The sequence below is a fragment of the Typopeltis vanoorti genome, chromosome 21 (assembly GCF_054136105.1).
Source record: "Typopeltis vanoorti isolate ZY-2024b chromosome 21, IOZ_Tvanoo_1.0, whole genome shotgun sequence".
NCBI lineage: Eukaryota > Metazoa > Arthropoda > Arachnida > Uropygi > Thelyphonidae > Typopeltis > Typopeltis vanoorti.
This window is the reverse complement of record NC_143569.1, coordinates 14,913,253-14,939,625: the sequence shown is the minus strand read 5'-3', so window position 1 is coordinate 14,939,625 and position 26,373 is coordinate 14,913,253. Positions and strand designations below refer to the sequence as shown.

The window sequence follows — 26,373 nt, the reverse complement described above, 5'->3', positions numbered from 1 at the left end:
ATTCTACTTGGCTTTATCTGCCGCAATTAGGAAGAGCAACGCCTCGGACTGTCACTGTACAATCTCTAATCAAAATTTATAGATAAAACTCTTAATTCTCATTAAAGGGTTGTTTTGGGTGCTTAAATTGCAGCAAAGCAATTAAAGCAATGAAGCGAGCCATTAAAACGAAACTGATTTATGCTTAACATGCCATTGATTAGCTCTGATATTCATTTAAAATAAGCTGAATTAGATTATTGTCAATGAATTTAGATTACAGCACAGTTGCAATGAATGAAAGCTAAAATATTGCAACGAATTTAGAATAAAATCGTTTTTGAAAAATTGACTTAAACTAGAAGTAAACGAAATTTGAGACCGTTCAATCAAGAAACTGTCGAATGAGAAATCGTAAAGATATATTCTAAACTTTTCGTTATTTTCAGATCAGACACTAAAATAATTACTTAATCCGTCCTTAATCACTGGCGTAGAGTAGGTGACTGCAAGCAGTTTAGCTGTAAGATGAAATCACTCTTGCAAATGACTTATCTTTAAATTATGCTTTTAGAGGTCCTCAAATTCTACGGGTCACGACTAAATATCTTCGAAAGGACAGAAGTGCAACAGTACCCAGAAATTTGGTATTTGGGACTGGAAGCCAGTAAAATAGATGGAGAAGAAGGTGCATCCCAAAACGGAGGATATGACGATGAAAATGGGTCTTATATTAAGGTACGTTTATTCCGTTGATCGTATTAATTTATAAATCTGTAATATGTACTTTCTGTTACTTTATAAGAAACATTTTAATTGATAAAATGTGTATAAAATTGCAGGAGAAATGTGCTCTAGGATTCTACATGAATTTTTCTTAATAAAATTTCATAAACGTAATTTTTTGCACATTTTTATAGTTCAGTAGAATTTACTACAAAGCTGTATATTGTACAAATTTACCAACTAACTATAAATAAGAGTTAAAACGTTTTTTTTTTTATTTTTAATAAATCTCTCTTTTTCAGATTTTGTGAAAGTAGGTAGTATGGGTCTAGTTAATAATAATAAACTTTAAAACGTGGATATGAAATGCAATGTAAAGTTAGTATAACTAGCTTTTCTTTGAGTATCTTCAGTAGTATGCTGACTCTGCTTACATAGTCTTTATGTATTCCTCTCTCTCACATACACTTCTTTGTGAGATGTGTATGTGAGAATATATCAAGAAACATATTAAACTCCACAACTTATTAAACATATTACATAACACTACAACATATTCAACTATTTCCCCAACGATTTAAGTGCCAGCAGTTAATTGATTTTTGTATCATTTTTAACCAAGCTGCTCTCTGGTCGACTAACAATGAAAAGCGTAGTATGCATATGCCCGCAGATCGGTAGCGCATTTTTTTGCCAAAGAAAAGCCCTCAATTTACGGGAGTAATTCATGTACCCTACCTTTTCAAATAAGGAGGTCATTTTCCCAAGCTTTATTTTCTCGTACGAATCTTTTACTTGGTGGTTTCTTATCTTAATTTTTCCGGTGTATTAAAACTAATTTTTTTTTTATTATGACAACAAATTCGCTTCCAGTTATTTTGTACTGTAAAATTAAGGTGTCCCTTCGGTTCCTCATGGAATATGCTGTTCTTTTTCCCTTCTTTCTGTTACAACTGAAGTTATATCCCTTCACTCTGCGTCTGCTTCCTTCAGAAAATGTTTTCCAGAAATCGCACATCATCTACACATGGAAATCATAGTATGACCCAGTGGAATTCTAACTATAAGAACTTCTTTCCAAAGTATCGTCAGTCATTTAAAATGTCTATTTGTATTAGAAATTAAGTGAAAAAATTTAATAAGTATCTAAAGAGGATAAAATATCTTCTGTCAAATTTTTTAACGAGTGCGTGTCATTTCTTTGATTTTTTTTTTCAATTAAAACAAATAAGAATTAAGACTCCTTACTGATCTTCTAAACATTTGAAAAAAACAGAACATCAAATGCTCTTCAAAGTGACTCCTACTTCCTTCAGCATTTCGTAATAGAAAAGGGACAGAGTTTTATAGCCAGATATTTTTCATATTTCCATCTAAACAACCAAATATCTCATGTTTGTGTAGATTTTTCTACTTGAAAGAAACAAATAGGCAGTCATAAAAGGGGTCTACGACTCAAGACCAACAAATTCAGAAATGACGAAAATCTATAGTGGTGTGCACAACTTGACCTCTATTCCATTTGCACATGCGCAACAGTTTACTTATTTTTCGTAGTACTATTTAGTCCCATCATACGGTGCAAAGTTGCAGCACGTTGCAAGTTATACACACGTGCAGTGCAGATAATAACTACAGGTAGTCGTGCCATAAGATAAAATTTAGTATATACGGTCAGAGATTCTTCTTCTTCCCTCTTTTTACCTAGCGGTGTCGAGGGTTTAATATTCATTCAACCGCAACCGTACACAAGGATACGGGTTAGCCCTATGCCTTCCGGTGTATCCTATGTCTGTATAAGCGTTGAATTCTCAAGGCTGATTTTCCTGCTTGTGGGGTGAAAAACCCAAGATAAACTTTGGAGAAAAACCCTGCTGTCCACGCCCAAGACCGACTAACTGGCTATGTCTGAGAAAGATCCTAAACTCCTCACGTCAGCCACGGGAATCGAACCCAGGACTCTCCTTTCTTAGGCATATGGTTGCGAAGCGCATAGCCAGTGGGCTGACAGCGCGGTCAGAGATGCGGTGTAGAAAACATTATACATCCCCTTCGTACATTTTCAGTTATCTTATTAAAAAAAAGAGTAAAAATCCCGAGGAAAAGGATCTAGACTGCTGTGACTTCTTCAGCATTAAAACCCCCAACGTTCTAATTTTGCCCTAGACGGGAGTTGTGACTTGAACAACTACCCAACCCTCTTTATAAATCGGAGTGAATTAACTACGGAATACTGCTTTTACATATGGATAGGAGGGAAAGCAGAATAAAACCCATAACTTTGTTTAAAAATCTCATATCCTGTTAAACAATGCGTAACTAGATATCCTGCAGTACTAATCGATTCTGTTCTTAGTCGGTTTTCTGTTTTGTCTCTTCTACAACATTACTGTTCAGCTGAAAAGCATCACTCAGTCCTCAAAACTACATAAGGCACAAATAGTAACTGGTTGCTATGGTTTGGTAGCCGAACTCACTGAAAACAACTCTTTCTTTTTCTGATTACAGAAAATACTGTTCAGACGACCGAAGAAACAAAAGCTGAGAAAAGTACGTGTTACCCAGCAAATTGTCCTGTTTTGCGGAATGAAAAATCGGAATGTTCTGGAGGGAAAACCCTTCTGCTCCCTATGAGACACGCAACTCACTTTCGTTTTAGAGATTTGCATCTCTTCTACAGGATTCGAACCTGTGTGGATCCAGTCAAAGAGCAACCATTACGACGTTCGCCTTGTGGAGGCGCTCGCATTCAAGAGCAAAATGAGAGTCGCATCATATCATTTGCGGGAAATTTCTATACGGCCTATTGTGGTGAGATTAAGCATTTACAAGTCCACGGCTGGTGATGTGCTGAAGAAATGGAAGCTTTCTATGTGTTTCCACAACGCACAGAGAGTTGCATGTTAACGATGTTCACGAAAGATCGGCAAACGAAAAAAAAAGTTCGTTTATAACAAAAATACACATTTTTGATTGCCATGGACTAAGCCAAATAAATCTGGATGCGCGGAGCGACTATCCGCATGCTTTTCTAGTCTACTGGACATTTTTAAGTATTGAGAATGTCTAGAGACATTTCTTTAAAACTCGAATACGTTGTTTATCGATGAGGTTTGTAGGTGGCAGTGTAATGATATGAGGGCTTGCTCTTCTCATGGTAGGTTCACTGGTCGTAGTGCATGGAATCAACTACTAGATTCTACTTCGATATCTCGCACAACTTGCATATCTTACTCTGTGGCAATTTTGTAACACAAGTCCTTACACCTTCCTACACGATAATACTCATTATTACAAAACAATGATTGTAGAGTTTAATATGTTCTTGATATAATCGCATTATGAAGAGAATTAATTTCGTCAGATGCAGCGGCAATCGAAGATCAACAACACTGAAAAATTATTATTGCTAAAGGCAAGACACCACACTTAATTTATTTCAGCAAAAGCGCGCTTTATTTATATTTGGCACATCTGTCATAACTTCAAATATGTAATACATATCTTGGGAACACGATTCTCAAAACAGCATTTCCAGAAACCAAATACAATCTGCAGTTTCTTAAGCAAATATATATATATAAAACCGTTTTTGGTGAGATTGCTATTAAAAAAATAGCTAAAAATTATAACAAAAGACATGCGAATGTTATATTTTGAAAGAGACAAAATGTTCATTTTATAGCATTCAAACTAAAGGATAAAAAATAAAAAGAAACTAAAGAATTATACAGTATAATGTTTATGTTGTTTTGTACAAATATTTATAAGGAAAGTAAGAGCTAACTAGAGTTTTGGTTTCAGGTTCTACATGACCATATTTCTTATCGGTATGAAATTCTGGAGGTAATTGGGAAAGGATCATTTGGCCAGGTTATACGTGCACTAGACCACAAAACCAATAATCAAGTAGCGCTAAAGATCATTAGGAACAAAAAGAGGTAAATCCTACGCTTAATTTTATATATAAATGCAATAAATTATGTAATCAATAAATTAAGAAACTTTCCAATAACTGAATCATAAAATTGGCCCAGTTAATGGAAATTACGCTATTCACTCAGCTGGCTGAGTCATAGCGCAACCAATCCCCAACCAACAACAGATTCGAATCCCACCACGGGCATGGATGTCTGCGAATTGTTCGGGTGCATTTTATTATGAGGTGAAAGCTTGCACTATCCTTCTTAGTGCAATCCTGAAATGGCGTGAAAAAAAGTTTCGTGTTTGGTTGCTAAAGCACGATTTCACGATTATCTAACGTCACCGTAACTTTAATATTCACAACTTTTTTGGTTAGGACACAAAGTCAATCATCCAAAGATGTAAAATGGTCTGAGGATCTGCTAAAATTATGCCTTCAATGTAGCCTGAAATCTCTCTGATCGTCTTTACGAATGAAGGCATAATTTTAGCAGATCCTCGGACCATTTTACATCTCCGGCTAACTCATCTTTATTGAAAAGTCCAAAGGTTCTCCCTATACTGCACGTCGGCTTAATTGATGTTTTCAGCCAAAGAATATCACCGCTACCTATGGAAGTACATCTGAAAAGTGATTACTTATTATATAAGTCAAGTGGATATTAAACCCAGCATTATTTCAAAGCCAAATGTAGGAACTATGAAAGTTTTGTAAGGTAAGTTGATCAGAGAGCTTACGGGAATACCTCGCCGGCATTCCGAAGTTTGTCTTAGCGCGGACTACTTAGAAGACGTAGGCGCCGCCCAAGTGTCTATATATTCGTCTTTTATAGTCCATTTTGATAAGGTTTCACTAGCTTGACAACTGTTTCGAACTGGTTCGTTCTCCTCAGAGAGCAGGCAGAAACCTTAAGAGAGCAAAAACTCTCGTTCAGTATTAGGGAACTTGAATGTATTTTTCGTAAGCCAATTCACGGTCGGTGCATAAAAGTAATTACTAAAATAAAGAGCCAAATGGCTTCACTTCGGTGATGCAAAATTATAATACATAAAATTAGTAAGTGATTACTTATAATTAAATAAAGGCCATAACGCTGATTGATCTTAACTCTCAAAGTGTTTAATATTACATCATTCAAAATTTTCGAGTTTATTATAACATTGCAAATGATATTTAAATTGGACCAGTTTAGAATCTATAAATTTTTCGAACTCAGTTTTAACAATTAGATTTTTGCATTCTGACATTAAGTACTATTCAGTCATTTTGTACTTAAATATAAAATACTTAAAGAATAATCCATTTTATTACATTTCACTATTTAACTAGGAGAGTCTACATAAAGTCGTGAGTCGTCAGTTTTGAATTTCCAATCAAGTTTCAATAGTTTGCAGACGATAATAAAAACCTTCGTGAATATTCATACATGATGTTAGGTAAACAGACACATTAAAATCATTTCCTTTATTCTGAATATGACATATTTATACCGAATGAATAAAGGGAGAATGGATAACATAACATTTGTTAATGGAGAGAGAATTCCATCATTTACGACAGACAATACAGTACAGGAGGAGACGATTGCTGACAAAACTAACCAGCAGAGGTTGGTCGATTGGTAGAGCCTCTGCTATTAATGGCTCACGCAAAAAGTTAAGCAAGTTTGAGTGCGGTTAGTAGTTGGAAGGGATTCAATCGTTCGATGCTGTTGGAACACTCTCCCTCGATGAGTCTTTGGACTCCCTGGAGGTGTCAAATAATAATAATAATAATATTAACGAATAATCTAAGATGATGGAGAGATCGAGTTTATTTTAAATTATTAATTTATTTGTTAACTTATTAGTGTTGTTCATTTATTTAAAATCAAGATCAAAATCTATTGCACGGCTATCTTATTAAAAGTTGCCCTATTAAAGAAACATCTTCAAATGACTTCTGAAGCTCTCCTTTTCAAAATTAAATGAAAAAAAAATGAATATATTGAAATCGACAATAAATTATATATATTTGGAATCGCAACGGTAATTGAATTCTGTTTGTATTCAACAAATTTTCGATATTTTAAATAAAAATTTTGGTATTAAATCCGATAAAGGGAAGAACAACTTAACTAACATCCACATACAGAAACAGAATCCTCACAGCCAAATGATGTTGACTCATACAGTAAAATTATTGTACTTAATTACAAAGCTACAAGGAACACCAAATAAACGAAACTAATGCCCTCCAAATATTATCGAGGTTCATCTTGCATTTATTTATTACTATTACATGACATCTGCCATGGAGTCCAAAGACTTATCTCGACAAGACACTCCACATCATGGATCCCACCGCCCACACTACTTAATAGACAACACCCATCGCCCATAAATAGCATTTTTGTCTGTTAACTGCGTGTTTTTTCTGGCTGATTTGCTTAAAATCCGGTATGAAACACCCGAGTTTTCGAAAAAGAGAGACATGCTATCGCCCTATAAAACGGACAAAATCACTTTCGGTTGAATAAGCCCATATAACGATTCCTCTCGTCGTGACGAGAATTGAACTCAGGTCATTTCCAATTGAAATACGCATTTTCTCCTCGTTCTTCCAATTGCGCTTCGGAGGCACTTGTATAACAGCGGACACAGTCCTAGTTATACCTCCCTTCGTCACAAAATGCGCATTTCGGAATTACCTTTTAAATGCGCGTCTTCAATTTAAAGATAGCCCCTAAAATAGAAGCACATTATTGGCTTAAGTTAATTTCTGATCTCAACAAATAAAGATCGCTATTTTACCAACTTATTTAAGACTCTTTCAAGTAGTGTTAATAATCAGTTTCAATTAACTAAAGATTGAATTTAAAACTGTACCCTTTATCTCCGTAACATTAAATTAATAAAATATATATTATAAAATTAACACAGCAAAAAAGCTTCCATACGAAAAAAAAAAAAAACTACTGGAAATTTTTTCTATTTATTTTTTGTATACTGGCAATATCTACGATTTCTTTTTAAACGTTTGCAGTTTCTCTGTCTCTTGCACTTAATTTATCGGATGTAGATGTCATATCTTCTACACCATTTTTATACTCTGTAAAAATGATGACATTTAACCGTGCATCATTTCGGTAGTTCTCACTTTACATATAATATCACTTTATCTACTGAATAATAAAACCTTTCTGGAAGTCTGCTAAAACACAACCGATTTCTTTTGTCGGTTTTTCAAAACAGAAAAAAAAAAAAAAGAAAAAAAAAGTCCACTTAGTTAGTTGACGAGGGAAATTCCGATGTTCATTAGTATTGTAATTGCAAATGAAAAACTACTTGCATTGTTCTCATCCTATGGTGGTTCTTGATCTCACCCACGACCGCTTTTAATTATTGCAAACCTCTCATGGGTACAAAAAATAAAAAAAATAAAATAAAAGAAATAAAAATACAGTGAATGATAATCGAGGAAAGAATGTTTTCCAGCCTTTATTAAAGTGTAGTGGGAATTGATTTAAAATGTGTGCAGTTAAAATATCATACAGAATATTTTAATGTTTAATGAATTCGCAGAGGCCCACTTGGAATTCTGAAAACTTGTAGTGTGTGTGTGTAGGGGGGGGGGATAAAAACAAAGTGCAGTGTCCTCCGCACATACAGTGTCCCTTGTTGTAGTGTTTTTCTAGCCAAGCCGGTCTTGGGCAGTAGGTCCCCCCCCCCAGTTTATCTGGGGTTTTTCATCCCACAAGCAGGCAAACCGGCCCCGTGAACACACGCTCAGGAATACTTAAGACAATCCCTCTCCAGCCACAGATCTAAATTGTCAGCTATGCCGGTCCCTGATAAAAAATTGGGGGGGGGGATTGAAGGTGGTGTCGTATACCTCCCCGTAAAAGGGGCTCACGGCCGTTGAATCACCATACGAAATGAATGAATCCACCCCATGACAGTCTACTTAAAACTGTTTCGTGACTGTGATCGATACCTCCGATCATTTTTTTTTTCTCTACACCTAGATTCTATATTCCTAATTGAAAATAAATCTCTGTCATAGTAGTTCTCTTTGGTCCGTCAACTTCTGATGGATCAACTCCATGTGTGATGGAGAAGGTTCAGGATATTAATAAAGTCTGTCCTACCAAATGACTTTTAAAGTTAAGAGAACCCCAACAATTTCATAATTTTTGAGTATGAAAAGCAAATTTCGAGCATAACCTCGAGGCCAAATAATCGGTAAGAATGAAAACGAACTCAATGTTCTAAGCGATCGTTCTTACTGATTGCAAATTTACCTTTAACTCTTGCTATTTAGACTTAGAGAATCGTGTGATGTATCAAAGTAAAAATGCCAAGGAATTGGATTCTGGTTTTAAAGATTTCAAGTCTCTTTACGACTAGACTACTTGTATATAAAGGCTAATGACTTCACATTAATTATCTTATTATCCCATAATGCAAAGCACATATCATTTCGGGTGTATAATAACTACGAATTATAGGAAGGGTCACTACCTCGAGAGGTTTATAATTTATAACCAATGAAAAAAACTTTCTACATGTGGTGTATCATTATATACGTATAGCATCCTGGGTTTACGCTCAGATAAATTCGTATGCGACAATTTCTTTAACAGTTATCGATTATTAAATAAAATTACGTTCATTATCATTTCTAAAAAAATTGTCAAAAGCAGTCAAATTAAATTTTTGATTAGCCTTGTCGGCATGGCTTGAGACCAGGTCGGCTATTACGAGTTTCAAAATTATGAAATAAGAATATTCTCAGATATGATAATGAAAATCTAAGAGTATCAAAATCTTTAAGATAGACACTTCATATATTCCAGTCAGTAGTCTGTTGACGTTTGGGTTAAAAAGAAAAGATTTCTCACGCGAATACACTGAATTCATTAAATCCAGTTGCTCTTTGAAAAACGGCATTACCAGAGCTGATTACAATTCTAAAATCCTTTCAATTTCAAGAACAAAGACAGTATCTTTAAAAAAAGTGAAAAACGTGAAATCGAGAAGTAGATGTGAATTTGAAAAATAGCAATTAGTTAAAAAAAATTAATAATTGTAGCAGAAATTTTAAGAAGTGATTGTTTCATGGTTTAAAGGTCTGAAATTAAAAATAAGTGTTAGTAATTGTTACTAATTAAAAAGAATTTAATAAGTTAAGCTAGTAGTGCTGCAGTGTTCTTTTATCGATTATTCTCCAGTTAGAATGTTCAATTTATGCATGCAGCGACATCTGTATTGTGTTGTGTTATTAAATACATAATTTAAAATAAAAAATTAGCCAATATACGTAGTTCTTCGAGTTAAAAACAAATCAGGTTTTCTTGATTAGATTAGTACATACAGTTTTCAAACGCTACATTATTTTTCTGTCAGGTTTCATCAGCAAGCACTAGTAGAGGTGAAAATCCTGGATCATCTGGGCAAGAAAGATCGAGATTGTTACCATAATGTTATTCACATGTTACACCACTTTTACTTCAGGAATCATCTCTGCATTACTTTTGAGCTCATGGGGTAAGTTCAATTTTATTTATTTATTTTATTTATTATTTTTTTTTTTTACGGTGATACTTAATGGAGAGAATAATGACGGTAATCGATATTCTTCTTCAACCTTCTGGTTCTGTCCACTGCTGGACGAAGGTCTCCCCCATGATTTTCCAAATCACTCGGTTTTCTGCCTCTCCCATCCATCTCACTCCTGCGATTTTCTCCACTTCATCTCTCCACCTTCTTCTCGGTCTTCCTCTTTGTCTTGCTCCATCCATTGGTCTCCACTCTGTTGTTTTTCTAGTCCATCTCCCGTCACTGCATCTGGCAATATGGCCAGCCCATCTCCACTTAGCCTGTTTAATGTATTTTACAATATCCTTGACACCTGTTTGAGATCTTATCCAGATATTTGTCTTCCTATCTCTTAATGTTATTTTTAGCAAACTTTTTTCCATGCGATGTTTTGTTGTTCTCAGCTTTTTGTTTAGGGCTTCTGTTAAAGTCCATGTTTCTCCTCCGTATATTAGGAGAGAAAGTATGCACTGGTCCAAAGCTTTCCTTTTTAGACTCATAGGGATGTCACTTCTGAATATGTCTCTCATTTTCCCATAGCCATCTGTCCAAGGTGAATTCTTCGTTCCATCTCTTTTCTTTGGCAATCCTCAAAGGATAACAATTGGCCCAAATATACATATGAAGTAACTTGTTTTTTTCATGGTTTTCAACTTTGATAGTTCTATGGTTTATGTATTTATTCATCATTATTTTTGTTTTTTCTCTATTTATTTTTAATCCAATTTCTTGGAGGCTTCGTTTAGCTGATTTAGCCTTTCTTCCAGATCTTCAAAATTATCTGCTATCAGGACAATATCATCTGCAAATTTCAGATGATTCAGCCTTTCTCAATTTATGTTTATTCCTTTTGTTTCCCAATCAAGGCTTCTAAAGACTTCCTCTAGTGCAGCTGTAAATAATTTGGGAGATATGGCATTGCCTTACCGGATTCCTTTTTGTATTGGGAACTTTTCACTGTTTTTATATAATTTAATTACAGTAGTTGCATTATTGTAAATATGTTTTAGTGTTTCAATATATGGTTTCTCAGTTCCCTGGGTTTCAAGTGCTTTTAGTGTTGCAGATGTTTTAACTGAATCAAATGCTTTTTCAGTCTATATAGGCCAGACATAAGGATTTATTGTATTCAATTGATTTTTCAATGAGCTGTCTTAATGTGTGAATATGGTCCAAAGTATTGCAATTCTTCCTAAATCCAGCTTGTTCACAGGATTTCATTTCCTCTAGTTTAGATTTTATTCTATTATTTATAATTTTTGTGAAAACTTTATATATGGTGGGGAGTAGGTTTATAGGTCTGTAGTTTTTAATTTCTTCCTTATTGCCCTTTTTAAAAATTAATATTAGAAGTGAATTGTTCCAATTTTTCGGATTTTTTTCTCTGTTTTAGTCATTTATTGAAGAGTTTACTCAACTGTTTGATGACAGGGCTTCCTCCCAGTTTTGAGAAGTCTACCATAATTCCATCTCCTGGGGCCTTCACTTCCCGCAGTGCCATTTCCACTTCACCTTGTAAGATCTCAGGGGCATCATGTTCTTCCTCACTCGAGTAATTCATAGATCATTCTTGGATGTCCCCGTCTTTGTCTTCATAGAGTTCAGTATAAAATTCCTGAATTCGTTTGATTATTGCATCTCTATTTTTTATCAGTTCACCATTTTTTCCTCTTACAGCAGCTATTTCCTTTGTTCCAACTGATAATGTTCGCCTTAGGACCTTCATATTACTATTGTTTCCTATTGTTTCTTTAATTTTCCTAGTATTATACGATCTAAATTCATGCTTCATCCTTTTACGTATAGTTTTACAAATTTCGGTATATTTTATTTTATTGGTGTCATTCAAATCTCTTTTCATATCTCTTCTTTTCTTCATCAGATCTAAGGTTTCCTGTCTTAGTTTTTCCTCTCTTTTGGTGCCTTTTTACTCCTCCTATTTCTAGTACACAATTCAAGATAGATTTTGTTAATATTTCATTAGCATCATCGATGGTAGTAGCTGTGCTTAACTTTTTAAGTTCATTTTTTAGTGATTCTCTATAACTTTTATTGTGGTAGAGGTTTTGTAGATTCGCTAAATTGGACTTTTTTCTTATGAGCTTATTCCGTTCCCATTTTTTGTTGATCCATACTTTTGCCCTTACTAGTCTGTGGTCACTTCCTGTATTAAATCTATTAAGCACTTCGGCATTATTTATTATATATCTTCTGTTGGAGAGGATGAAGTCTATTTCATTGTAAGTTTGTCCATTTGGGCTTCTCCAAGTCCATTTTCGGTTGACTTTCTTCTTGGAAAAAGCTGTTCATAATAAAGAGGTTATTTTCTTCTCTTTCATTTCTCTGTCCAAATCCAAATTTACCGATGGAGTTCAGATGGTCATCTCTGCTTCCAATTTTGGCATTAAAGTCACCCATTATAATTATGTAGAATTCTTTAGAATTATTGAATGTGGATTCTAATATTTCATAGAAATCTTTCCTCTCTTCATCTGGATGGTTCATAGTTGGGGCATATACTTGTATAATTTTCAGTTGGTATCTTTTATTTATGAAGAGACTTAGTTCAGCTATTCTTGATGTTATTTTATTTATAATCGATATTATTTGTTATTAAATAATGTTTTTGTTCTTTTATTTATTATTTGTGGTTTAACAAAGTGCAATGCAATGTTTGCTTTTATAGGGTAAATCTTTACGAGCTGATTAAGAAGAATAATTACCAGGGCTTCAGCATCAGCATCATTAGAAGATTTGCCTATTCGCTAGTCCAGTGCCTAAGGCTTCTCTATAGAGAGAATATTATTCACTGTGATCTCAAACCCGTAAGTCTTGTAAAATATTCGCTACTTCAATAAGAGCGCTGCATTAAGTTGCTTAATTTAATGAACAGAAAAATACTCTAAAAAAGAAGAAAATATCATGAGTATTGAAACCAATAGATCAGTACTTCTCCAGTCTTTTTTTTTGTACTACAGAAAGTATAAACAAGATTTTTATTCTAGTTTTTTATAATTGCAAATAGTAAGTAGGGTATTCCAGCCTGCAACAGAGCATTATCCAACTTCCCTGTCGAAGTATGCCATTGTGCGTCCAAAGATGGCCGAGTCGAGCTGGTTGAGATCTTTTGCTATTATTTTAAATACCTAAAAGGTCCAAAGTCATGACGCTGTTAATAAAGATGAGTTCCTTCATAATAGATAGCGGCACGTGTAATATTAGCGAGCCGAGCGGATGACTCTGCCTCCAAGCGATTCCTGATCCACGTAATGTTTAGCCTCTTTCGCTGTTGCGTGCTAACCTGGAATTAAGCATTCAATTTCCCTACGAAAAGTTTATTCGTTATATCGTTTTCGCTACTTTCATATTAATACTAATAATTAATTAAAACGTTTATTATTACTTAATCGTATTTGTATCATAATAAAATAGACAAAAACCTGAATGTTAAGCGTCATTTATAAATTCTCCGCTGTTCCGGAATGCATCTACTTTACATAAGTCTGAATGAGAAAATCACATTCTGTTTAAACAATTTTCGATTATGCGCAGTGACTCAAGATCGCATATATCACGTTAACAGGATTCAAATTGTTAGCATCGCATCGATAGATTTTACACACTGATGAATCAAGCGAGTATTAAAAAAAAAAAAAAAAAGTTTAGCATTTGTCTTCCCATGTTTTCAGCCTGATTTGTCTTTTGCAAGCGAGAAATTTCCCGAGGGAAAAATCTTTCAGAAACATGCTAATACCAATTTTCAAGCAGTAATTATACACATTAAAGGTTGCTCAACCTATAATTAAAGCGGAATAAACTAAGATTGAATCCAATATGCGTGTGTTCTCTGGCCAATTTACTTATGTACTGGATGAAAATCCCCATCTGGAAGTAAAAACCTGCCACCTCCATTTGAGACCGGCTAATTCAGCTTCAGCCGAAAAGTGCTCATAAAGGTTCTTCGAGTTCCTTGCGAGATTAGAACCAGGTCTTTCCAACAGAAGGGTAAATGTCCCACCTTCCTCGCGACTACCCTGCGGAGGTGCGCACATGGAGTAGAAAGAAGACTCTTGTTAATATTGGATTTAATTACCTGCAGATTGTTCTCGTCTGGAAATTTCTAACAGCGAAGTTATTCAGAAAGTTATTCAGCAATAGAGTAACGAAGATAATGAAAATATGCTCCATGAGTTTAAGTTGGATTCAACACCAGAATTTTTGCCGATGCGTAGGTTTTAACAGAACTAGAGGAGTAGATGAATTACTGATGGCCAATGATGATGAAAATATCTATATAAAATGCAAGCAGTAGGATGTGGAGGCTTATGAGAAAACGTTTAGTGAATTGGTGTGAGTGAGTGAGAGAGAGATGAGCAATTAGTCAATCGAACTGCTCTTTTGCGTGCCTAGAAAGATTTTAGGGGTACCTTAAGGACTGTTCCAAATGCGAGAAAGCGGTATTCATTGGCTGAACGGACAAGCTAATATATTTTGGATGATGAGAAGGTGACAGTCGTGATACAATGCCAAGAGTGAAGTTATTTAGAGCAGAAATAATTTTTTTTGAATATTTGGATTTGCCAAAAGTAAAACTTTTTTTTGCATTTTGAATCGAAACTCAATGCTTTCTACAATCTTTAACATGGCATCTATTCAAGAGTGAGTGACGTAAGCAGCTTCTCTTGATTGGCAGCATGAATCCCCTTATTTATCGGAGATGTTTTCTAGTAATCTAGAAACTGACTACTCATGGACTTCTCCATTGCTTTGGGAACAGAAGTAAGGGAAAGAGAATGGTAATACTGTTCACAGCTACTCTCAGAAATATGTTGAATAAGAACTAATTTCCATAATACCAGTCACTTCATATCTTTGGTTTGAAAAACTCTGGTTCAAATTCCGTGTAGGACGCGAAGAACCTGTATAATAATAAACTGAATGTGAATTAACTCGCAAAATATTTCATCTCGGAAAGTCTGGTTTTTCTTCTCAAAAATGAGGAGGATATAAGAAGACCGCACATAGGTAACAGGCGTCGTTGCCTTAATTGGTCAACATTAACTGTAAACAAATCCACCCAGACTCACTTGCCGCAAATGCTTATATACCACTTTCCACTTGAAGATCCCATACCTCGTACAAGGTGACTCGAAAGCCTAAAGAACATTACGGGTATATTCCGTATTAGGGGTTAGCATTTGTTAGTCCGGTCTGTGGAATAACTGTTTTGCAAAGCTATACTCTCAAGAAGAAAAAGAAATGAGCAGTCTTTTCATGATATTCGAGATTGATCCGAAAACACTAGTATTACAACGAGGAAAATGACCATTAGAAGTTAGAGATGTCTGATGAGATTCGAATCTAAGTCTTCCCAAGACATGATCGTCCTATCAACAGCACTACAAAGACATACGTGGAAAAAAAAATCAAACATTTGCTGTATAATCATAAGCAAAAACACTTGAAGGATATAAAAACAAGGAATGTGTACTAGTCACTAGGAAATACACAACTTTCAGTGTCATTCTTAACAGATTGAGCTAATATGAGCTAAATTATATGTATCTTAAACCTTGTGATATAAGGTAAATTCCCGTACACTTTTCTCTATACACAGTTTTCACTAAGATCCGTTGAATGGCGTAGCTACCGATGTAAAGGATGGACGTGACCCTCCTTTTCATATAAGGGTTATACCATTATTCTCCTATGAGGAACTACTTCTGATTCACTTCATTGAAAACATCTCATAAAGGTGGTTTGATAAAAATGAAATTTTCTACCCACAACCAGGAAGATCTAAAAAGCGAATCATTCGCCCACGGAATAAACACAAGATGCCAGTTTTATGTTTGCAGCAATAATTTGTCTGAACTAGAGTTTCTTAAACTAAATTTACGTAAACTGGGAGACTGTTTTTAAGGTATATAATTTTTTTGGGGACCCTCACGTAAATATAGATGTAAGAATGTAGTTTTCTGGATTAAATATGTAGATTTGTAATACTAATAAAAACGTCACATATTTTTACTAGTATTACTGATCAAAGACCTATGAAAAAAGAGCTTCAATACCATACAACATCAAAACATTCTATAGTCTCACATATCTGTGCGAGTACCCAAAATTCAGACACTTCGTTGTAACCAACTGTAGATGCTAGGTTTATGTAGTTCAGATATGTATGTAATTTTAAACTCCTAAATTACATAAAACAACATTTTAAATTTTTAGCCTAAGAACTAAAATATTTTATTCACAAAGTCGAGGACATTATCTCAAAACTTACCGAAATATTTAAAAAAAAAAAATCAGACATAACTAGTCTATTCATTAATGTGTCCAGAGAATAAACTACAATTATTGCAAGGCCTGATTTCTATAAACATCAATCTTTTAAAAATATTTTTGGGCAACACTTTTTTTTTTTCTAGTTTGAGAACGAGTACTGTGGGCAGAAGAATTTTTAACCATGGGAGCTTCTATTTCGTTACATCTAGGTAATGTGTTCATGGAATCATTTGAAAATATTCCATATGTTCTACAAAATCCAAATATGGCGATGTTATATTGATATTTTCTTCATCTGACGAGGAACCAAAAAAAAAACTTAATGCGTTCACCGCTTCCTTCATTCACTAAGAAAAATCAATTAACAGTTGCAGTAAACAAAGGGATGGGTTTAACATTGACACCATCATCCTATACGGATATCAATTAATTCTTTTTAACATTAATTCTATTAACGTCTTCTTCTTCTTTTTTTGCTTTATGTGCCTTTGTTAACCTAATATTCCTGAAGAAGTACGCCATACTACGTAGGAAACTAGTGGAATTTAAAAACATTTCCCCCCCCCCCCTGTGGTTATACCGCTTTATATTACTGTTATGAATACCCGCCACAGAAGCTTACCGACTTGATTTTTCTTTATCGACTGCTCCTTACATGCCGTATGATTTGTTATATTTTCTGAGGACCAGTAGTTTATTCTCACGTTCCAGTACTGGGCCGTGGAACACAGTTTGGGAAATGCTGATTTGAATCATTCTAGTTGGTTATGGTAAATAAATAAACACAGTCTGAGGAAATGAGGACGAAAAGTAAGTTTCTCAGGTTACTTTCATGCAAGAAAATGTTAACTACTAAACAAATCTTTACTGGAATGATTCCTCGGATGTTATTAAAAAAATAAATATAAATAAATGAATAGAAGTGAACTGTAACAAAAACTTTCGAATTTTGCTACATGCACTTTTATATGTATCAGTATACAAATATGCTTAATAAATCTAGTAAGACTTCGCCTTCCGCTGATTTGCTTATTGTCAATTTTTTCGATACACTGTTCTGCGATTTTTTTTTCTTCTTTGTTTTGTGTTAACAAAGGGATTCTTTGCCTATTTCCGATTTCAAACAAGAAAAAAACACTCGGGAGCTGAGTGGCAATATGAATACTGTGTCTCAAAACTTAGTACAAGAGGGTCCGCGCGGTTAACCTAGTGGCTTTGCTCTCCACAACCATATGCCTGAGGAAGGAATACCCTGGGTTCGATTCCCGTCGACGACGTGAGGAGCTCAAGGATCTGCTATAGCCAAGTTAGCCGGTCTTAGGCGTAAACAGCAGGGATTTTTCCGCCAGTTTATCTGAGGTTTTTCATCCCAAAAGCAGGCTAACCAGACCCGTGAACACAGGCTACAGTCATAAATACGGCAAGGAAGGCAACGAGAAACCACCTTGCGTCACTATCTTCCTAGTAATCAGCTGCAGCCTTCTCAAGAGAGGAAGCCACAGATCACATCAGTACAAGAGGACTGCGTATGTATTGTTCTAAACCATATCAGCAACTCTAACAGTTTCTTCAGTTAACTCTTTTAGTGATTTTTAAATATATTTTTAAATAGCGCCGATTCCGTTAGTCTGCATTTCAGAATAAGAGTTTTTTTTTTTTTTTTCCAGAGCATTTCAAGTGCAAATTATCATATTCTATGAGTCGTGTGGTTTTCCCCACAAAAATTTAACATTTGGGTATAGAGTCAATCGATTAACTGGCCTATCATTTAGCAGAAGGCTTTTAGTTATGAACAAGCAGAGGACAAGGTTATAAGGTTGTTTTGAATTTATGGTCGAAAGAACTGGCGTATGTGTTGTCTACTGAAACCGGAAGCTCGGGTTTCCAGTAGGACATGACATGATCATGGAGAATTAGTTAATAGATACTGTATCATATTTTGACTACTGTCAACATAACGAATCTGTGAAGGAGACAAAGCTTCCTGCCTCATGAAGAAGCTGGAGAATCTAATTTCACAAAATTCTGAAGAGTTTTTGAGAAATTAGCCAGATGTTGGATATGATGGTTATATGAATTTTGGTATTACGGTCGAAGCAACTAAGACTATGATGTTGGTGTATTATGTCTTAATTGCGTGTACTCGCTGGATAATTTACTTCTTTTTTTGTGTGTGTGAATGGGAAAAAAAAAAAAAAGAAAAAAAAAAAGACAACCGAGTTTCAGGAACGAAATATTGTCACTCCAGTATGAGACATCCCGCATTTGAATAGCTCTTCAAGGTATTCAAACTCAGGCTTTTCCAACGAATGTGCATCGTCGTTACTGACAAATGTACGGAGATTTCTCTGCTATTCGGCTAATCAGATTCGCACTTAATCCAGTTGGCTGAGATAGAGCTAACATAGGTGGCAAATGTCCAGAGAGAACGAGGATCGAGTGCAGCCTCATCTCACAACCACACTGAGCGATTATTCTTCAAAAGGATCAATTAATTTCCTTCAAGAAAAACTGAATCTTCTCAAATCAACCTTATTCTTCATTTGATAACACCTAGTTCTTACACAGTGCCTGCAAATATGGTTGCAATCGTCACTAAAATCCGTCAAACCATTACGATACGTTTTAATAATACATTAAAACTTATTGGAATGCTTTAGGTATTATTCCACAATTAAAGAATCAGACAGAATAAGAAACTAATTTTATTTATTTCTCAACTAGGTTCGTGAAAATCTTTTATTTCACGTCATCAGGATAATTATTGAATAAACTAAAAAACTAGAGAAGGTAATAACAGTTAGCACACATAACGAAAATATATTTTACTAAAAATTGTGATTTGGAAGTTTACTAACATTTATGGATAATTTCGATTTAAATCAGGGGAGTTAAAAGTCTGTCTGTCCGTATATAAAGAACAATCCGCAGTCCATTTGTATACACACAGTAGAATCTTTCTGCTATTAACTTTTTTATGACAGTTCCGCCTACGAAAATTTAGAAACCTACTATGGGTTAAAGGCTATATATATAAAAGTTGGAAACTGGGCTTTAGAAACATAATAGTCTTCATACCAGTTATGACGATATAATCATCCACTAGTAAATCTCATCTTCCTTTTTCCCTCTTTTACCTTGCCGTGTCGAGGGTTTATTAATCATCGGAAACAGTTCACATGATAAAGTGGTCAGCCCTATGCCCCCGGTGTATCCTGTGTCCTGTAGTGTTGAGTTCTCAAGGCCGGTTTGCCTGCTTTGCGGGATGAAAACCCCCAGGATAAATTGGGGAAAAAACCCTACTGTCCACGCCCAAGACCGGCTAACTTGGCTATGGCTGAGGAAGATCCTTCAGTTCCTCACGTCATCTACTAGTAAATGACTTTCACAAACATTCACGACATAATTGGATTCCAATCCACTACTTACCAGTTTCAAGCGGAGACGCTTTCCACTCGGACACCCAGGTTGGCAATGATTCAGTAGGCTTAGTTCAAACAGCATCCAATATGTGATTTCTATTTTTTCTTTATAAAAGTTTTCTCGTCTTTCAAGCTATCTTTCCTTAAAACAGTTCTGTTCAAAGATTAAATTTTGTCGCACGAATGTAACTCGTTAAGGTGTGCCATAATTGGTAAACTTTTTGCAAAAACTGTTTCACACGTATCGTTCTCAAAACAGTCAACTAGAAAATATATGCAGAAAAGCAAATAAATTTTGTTTGTATTCTAAACTTATACCGTAGAGTGTTGTCCAAAATGAAATTAAACAATAAGCAACCATACGACATCATCGCCTCTTTCTATGACGCAGCTTAAAAAATAGTTTACTACTTTTCAACTACTGACTTTCCTGCTAATAAAAGAAAGAATGAAATTCTATTTAGTTATTAATAAAATATAAAAAAATTGACAATGATCTTTAATTCTCGGGATGAATTAACCGGGGAAGAAATGACGTGGTATAAATAAAAAACTAAAACATATCAGGCTATCAATTATCGGATAATTTTTCTCTTCATGAAGAAATGATTATTTAGTATGCTCTCAAATCTATCATCTTTCGAAATCTAATATTCTCCCACGCTTGCAGTTATTACGACACGTTATATATTTATAGCGCTCAATTCGACTGAAAGGAGAAAATAACAACTCCCATTTCTCTTGCAGGAAAACATCTTGCTCAAACAACGTGGGGCAAGCTCGATCAAAGTGATCGATTTCGGTAGTTCCTGTTTTGCTCACCAGAGGGTATACACATATATCCAGTCAAGGTTTTATAGATCACCGGAGGTAAGTAACCCCCAATTTATGTTTTTATGATCGAGTGAAAGTTTCTTTTATTATAGTAAATCGTTCATGAAGGATACATATTTAAATGCCTGCTTGTTTAAGTATGCGTTAGCAACGCGTACTCTAAAGAATTATGCAACGATTATTTTTCCCTTAATTCTTCTTCAGATGATGATGAATTGTGAAACTAGCTCTCAGCAATAGAACATAAAAATTAGTCAAAAATGGTGCGAGGTAATCTAGTCAGCTTATCATACATACGACTGCACTAATAAACTGGGTTTTACATGGGTTGTTTTAATTGGTATTTCTGAGAAAAATTGGTTTTACCAGTACAGTCTGTATTTTATTTTAAAAAGTAAAATGCATATAGCTAAAATCATATAAATTCCACATCATGAGGGCGATTCGAATGAAAATTCATCGTTCGTGTTTGATGTACATCCTCTGTCTAAACAGAAACCGCACTTTTCTAAAATAGAAGAAACTAGTGGCGCCACCTGTTGTATCTTTTTGTTGTCGATAGCAGCAACCTTCATTAGTGTTGTGTCAACTGTTTATGACATTTGTTTCATTAGAAGCCGAGTTATAGTGCCAAGATGGACAGTGTGTTTTGACGGACGGTCAGAAAATAAGTTTCAAACAGAGAGCTGCGATTGACTTTTGTGTTAAACTTGGTAAAAGTTTTACCGAAACGCATCAAATGCTTCAAAAAGCATACAGTGATGAATGCTTATCCCGTACTCAAGTTCACGAGTGGTTTAAGCGATTTCAAAGTGGTCGTGAGACGCTTGAGGACGCCGAAAAGCCGGGCGGTCCAAAAACTGGACTGAGCGAAGTTAACATCCAAAAAGTGCGTGATTTCATCAAAGAAAACCTGAAATCTTCCGTGGGATGGACTGTAGATGAATTGGGGATTCCAAAATCAACTGTACACAACATTTTGACCGAGAGTTTGGGCCTTCGTAAATTGAATTCGCGATTTGTTCCCCACAAGTTGACCGACGACCAAAAAAGTATCGAATTGAACACTACAAAGACCTTATTAAAACCGCTTGTAAGAACTCAAACTTCCTTGAAACGGTTTCGTTACTGATGACGAAACGTGGTGTTTTGAGTATGAGCCCGAAACGAAACGCCAGAGTTTTGAGTGGAGACCACCAGAAGAGGGGGCAATCGAAAAAAAAAAAAAAAAATCACTTGGAGAAATCAAAAGTAAAGACAATTCTGATTTGTTTCTACAATGCCAAGGGCATTATCCGCAAAGAAGTCGTTCCGCCTGGCTAAATGGTCAATGGCCAGTTTTATCTCGAAGTTTTGAAGCGATTGATAGCGAGAATTCGTCGCGTACGGCATGAATATCGTGATGCAGGTAGGTGGTCACTTTCGCACGATAATGCACCATCTCATCGTTCGAACATTGTGAGACAGTTTTTGAGCAAAAACCAAGTTTGTGTGTTGGATCAGCGCCGTATTCATCTGATTTAGCACCCTATGACTTCTTTCTCTTCCCGCGACTTCATTTGCCAATGAAAGGAAAGCGATGCGACACCACCGAAAACGTTCAAGCGGCAATAACCACGATCCTCGAAGTGTCCCAAAAACCGATATAAAAAACTCATTTAACGAATTAATTGAACGTGCCAAAAGCTGTATGGAAGCTGAGGGAGAGTATATTGATTGAAATAAATGATTTGAATAATTATAATTGACCTGTGTTTTATTTTCTATCAAACATTCGGTTTCTTTTTTGGACAGAGGGTGTATATATCAATAGGTTGCTAGGACGTTTCATTTTCTCTTTCCTCATGCTGCCAGAAGATGGCTGGTGGCAGTACCGTAGACAGGGTGTAGCATAGAGGCAGTCTGCCTCACGGCGTGGCTTAATAAGGGCGTTTGTTCAGCCATACCGAGGAAGTTTTTCCTAGCTTGAACTGATTAAAAATGAGTTGCAAACAGCAATGACCGAAGAAAGATTGGTTGGTCTAGAGTCTAGACTATATCGATAGAGGCGCACATAGCTTATAATTTAAATTTAGAACAGCTTATAAAGTTTTATTGTGCGATATCCCCGTAGAGCAAACATTTAATATTATTATGGAGATCGTTTTGCATTAATGTTTCTCTTGTAATGAAAAAAGAAAACAGCAATTGGAGATTTTCTTATATTTTTGTCTTATAATCCACCAGGGGCGGTGTTTAATTGTTTGCCTCAGGGCGCGATCTAATCTGGCGACGATCCTGGCTGGTGGGCTGTTTTGCATGGCCGAAATAGCCAAGGCTATGAGGCCAGTGTATTATGACTGAAATTGCGTGTACCCTTCAGGCAGGTATGCCTGCTTTGCGAAATGAAAAACCCAATGTTCCAGTGGTTGGGAGGAACCCTACACCCTCAGTGTGAGAATGGCTAGCTCACTTTCAGATAAAAAAACCTTATAAGGGTTCATTGTATCCTAAACAGGATTCGAACCCACACCTTTCCAACCAGAGGTCATCGTCGATACCGACTGAGTCAAGCGAAATTGCACCACAGACGACACAGGACTGCATTTTCAGTTCAAGGACTGGAGAATGGCGCAACACGATCAGATTTTGACATATTAAGGTGCATCATTCGACAGTGTAAACTTAAAAGCAGGCGTGACATATAAATCACCTAATTATTATCCGGTGCAAAAAGATTCGAAACAACGCCATCAGCAAATATGAATCTGCCAACAATATGATTATGAAGACGTCTTCGCCTTGAGCTTCTTAAAACAGACTGGTGAAACTGTACGGTTACTGAACACGATTGTTCAGTTATGGCTGGCCATTCGGAGGACGCACAGAACACACGTTTCTCAACATGAGATTTTCTATATGAAATAGTCAATTTCATCGAGTTTTTTTTGTTGTTGTTGTTCTGAGATTAATTTTCATGTACTGAATTTTATTTAAACCTACATCTCAAATTCACTTCCTCATTATGTTTTCTCAACAACAACAACAAAAAGTTTCAAAATATCTGCAGGAAGAACACAATCTAAACGCACTACCTTTTTTACTTGGAACTATTCTGAGAATTTACGCTCTATTCTTATGATACTGAATTGTTGAGAGATAGCCGATTATTTGAATAATGCATTTAGGAATTCCATTTCTAGTAAAACTTAATATTATGTTGTAGCCTATAGTTGATAATAAAGCAAAGATATGTAAAAAAGGGACATTATATTCATAGGTGATTTTTTCTGTTAACAACATAGGTAGCAGTAGTTACATAAAACACCTATCTGAGTGTCTCTTTCGCATGCATCTAAATATAAATGTGGGGGCACAAAGTTATTCGATAAGATAACATGAGAGATAAGAAGGTTATTATTATTATTATTATTATTCCGCTTTATAATTCTTTGATAACGCCACATCTGAATTACAGTGCACGGATCTGGTCGCCTGGGTTTCTTGGAGATGTGGATGAGATGGAGCGGATTCAGAGAAGAGTAATTAGGATGGTGTGATGCTTCTTTGTTGAAATTGAGGGAGCATATAATAGAGACATTTAAGTTGCTTGTGGGGGAGGGGATTATAGGATTGATGTGAACGAATATTAAATACATAAATAATGAGGACAACTAGAAGTCATCCATGGAAATTGGGTAAAAATGTGGTCAATAAGGGAGTGAGGACTAGATTTTTTGCTTGGAGAGTGGTGAATGACTGGAATAGATTGCCAGAGGCAGTCGGTGAATGCTTTGAAGGCAGATAAAGTATTGATAAATGTTGAATATTTTTAAGTGGACTTCTCGCAATGAGTCTAAGGATTCCACAGAGGTGCATGTATAATAATAAAGACCGGGAGTTTTTTTGTTTCCTTTTTTTCCATTTCGGAACTCTGATTGTAAATAATATTTCTTGCAATCATCTCTTCTAGTTTCATCTCTTTTCTTCACTACTCCTATATCACAATGATTCCAAAAGTACCGATGATCTCACTGTTAAGTTAATTACTGCTTGTCTGTAAGTAGCAAATGTTGTTTACCTTAACCTCTTTACCGGCTATTAAAGCTTAACTTATGAATTATGGTAATCTGTTTGTTTGCAGATTAATGTATCTGTCTCTTCGGTGCACCACCAACTGTTGGTTCGTTCCCTCCGCGTTCACCTTACGCTCTAGTAATCGAAGTTAACGGGATCAAAGGCTTGCATGCCTAAAAGTTTCGAATCATGCGATATTGTGGCCACTAGTGACGTCATAAGTAAACATTTAACTGTACCGTCAGAATTCATTATGAATATTATAACTCAGAAACTCAGTCTTAAATGCCCTGAGAGGCTGCTCTGCCTTGGTTAATTTACACTCGCCTGAATAAATGGAACAGATGAGTCTATATTTCATTACACAAATCAGACTTGTTTAAATCCATGGAAGGTGCGCACCATCTGAGGTTCAGTTATTTTTCCCATGGACGTTTCCTTCTCAGAGAAAGTTATTAAAAGTAATAATATTAATTATAAACATGCCTATCTGGTATGTCAGTGAAAACCCTACTGAGGATAAATGATTTTTTTAGCAATATCTCAATACTGTGAACACGACCGCAACATTAAGTTGTATGTACATTTCCTAATTTATTCCCCCCCTCCACCTTTTTTTAAGAGGAGTGCTAATTATCGGAGGTTTGCAAGGCTAGTGTTTTACCATGAAATTTCAGCGATAGAAAAAAAAAAAATATTTTTTTTGGAGTTGTTGCATTTTAGGTATCTTCTTTAGTTATGCGTCCGTAGCATTGTGAGAGTGGAAGAAAAAAAGCTGTGGGCCGAAGTAGATTGTTGTCACAAGAACTTTAAACCTTACAGCCGCCTTTTTTGAGATAAAGGGGGGATTCTTCCTTACTGTATAGGCCCCCATCAACCTTCGTACAACGGGGAAAATTAACTTGATGCAATGTCTTTCTCGTAATTAATTCTGGTTTTGTTCTTCAAGCATACTTTCCATCTATTTATATTTTCTTCAATTTTCATATTGTTATTGGCCTTTGTTTTCAAAAACGGCGCTGGACCTCCCTTTCAACCAGCTCTCGGCTAACCTGATCAATAGGTAAGGGCCCATTCCAAAAAAAAAAAAAAAAAAAAAAAAAGCCTGCTGTCCAATTACCATCATCTCAACCCAGTGGCATAGCTAGAGCTTTTTGCAGCCCAGGGCGCTCCCTTAGTTTATCGCCCCTCTCAGTTTACACCAAAAATAATACAAAAAGTCAAAACGACATAGGGAAATAAATTAAAACACTATGTTTAATTTTTGAAGTAAAACTTTAATTTCAACATTCTAAAATGTTATTTTTCTTGCTTTTCTGTTAGCAAAATCGTATGACATTGGCGAAGTCTATTTCATAGTAATGTAGGTAATTCTTATCAGTTTTAATTTAGAAAAACTCCTCTCACAACTAGCAACACTTACAGCAATTGTGAGGAAAATTCGCAGTAGTATTATAATATTTGGAACTGAGTTCTCCAGACTGTATTTTTAGAATACAGCCTCGAGAGGGCAGGGGGGGGGGATCCGCTCCAGATCTCCTCCGCTCTCCCCTAGCTACGC

The 26,373-nt window shown here is 35.6% G+C and overlaps 1 protein-coding gene across 1 annotated transcript in view; it reads left to right on the top strand.

Moving 5' to 3' along the window:
- Positions 1–543: 543 nt before the first annotated feature.
- Positions 544–26,373, top strand: part of LOC150094640 (dual specificity tyrosine-phosphorylation-regulated kinase 2-like) — a 39,654-nt gene continuing 13,824 nt past the window's right edge. The window contains exons 1-5 of the mRNA XM_090411226.1: positions 544–717; positions 4,510–4,646; positions 10,018–10,158; positions 12,896–13,034; positions 20,670–20,792. Of these exons, the coding sequence (XP_090267352.1) occupies positions 544–717; positions 4,510–4,646; positions 10,018–10,158; positions 12,896–13,034; positions 20,670–20,792 (714 nt within the window). The remainder of the gene's footprint in view (positions 718–4,509; positions 4,647–10,017; positions 10,159–12,895; positions 13,035–20,669; positions 20,793–26,373) is intronic.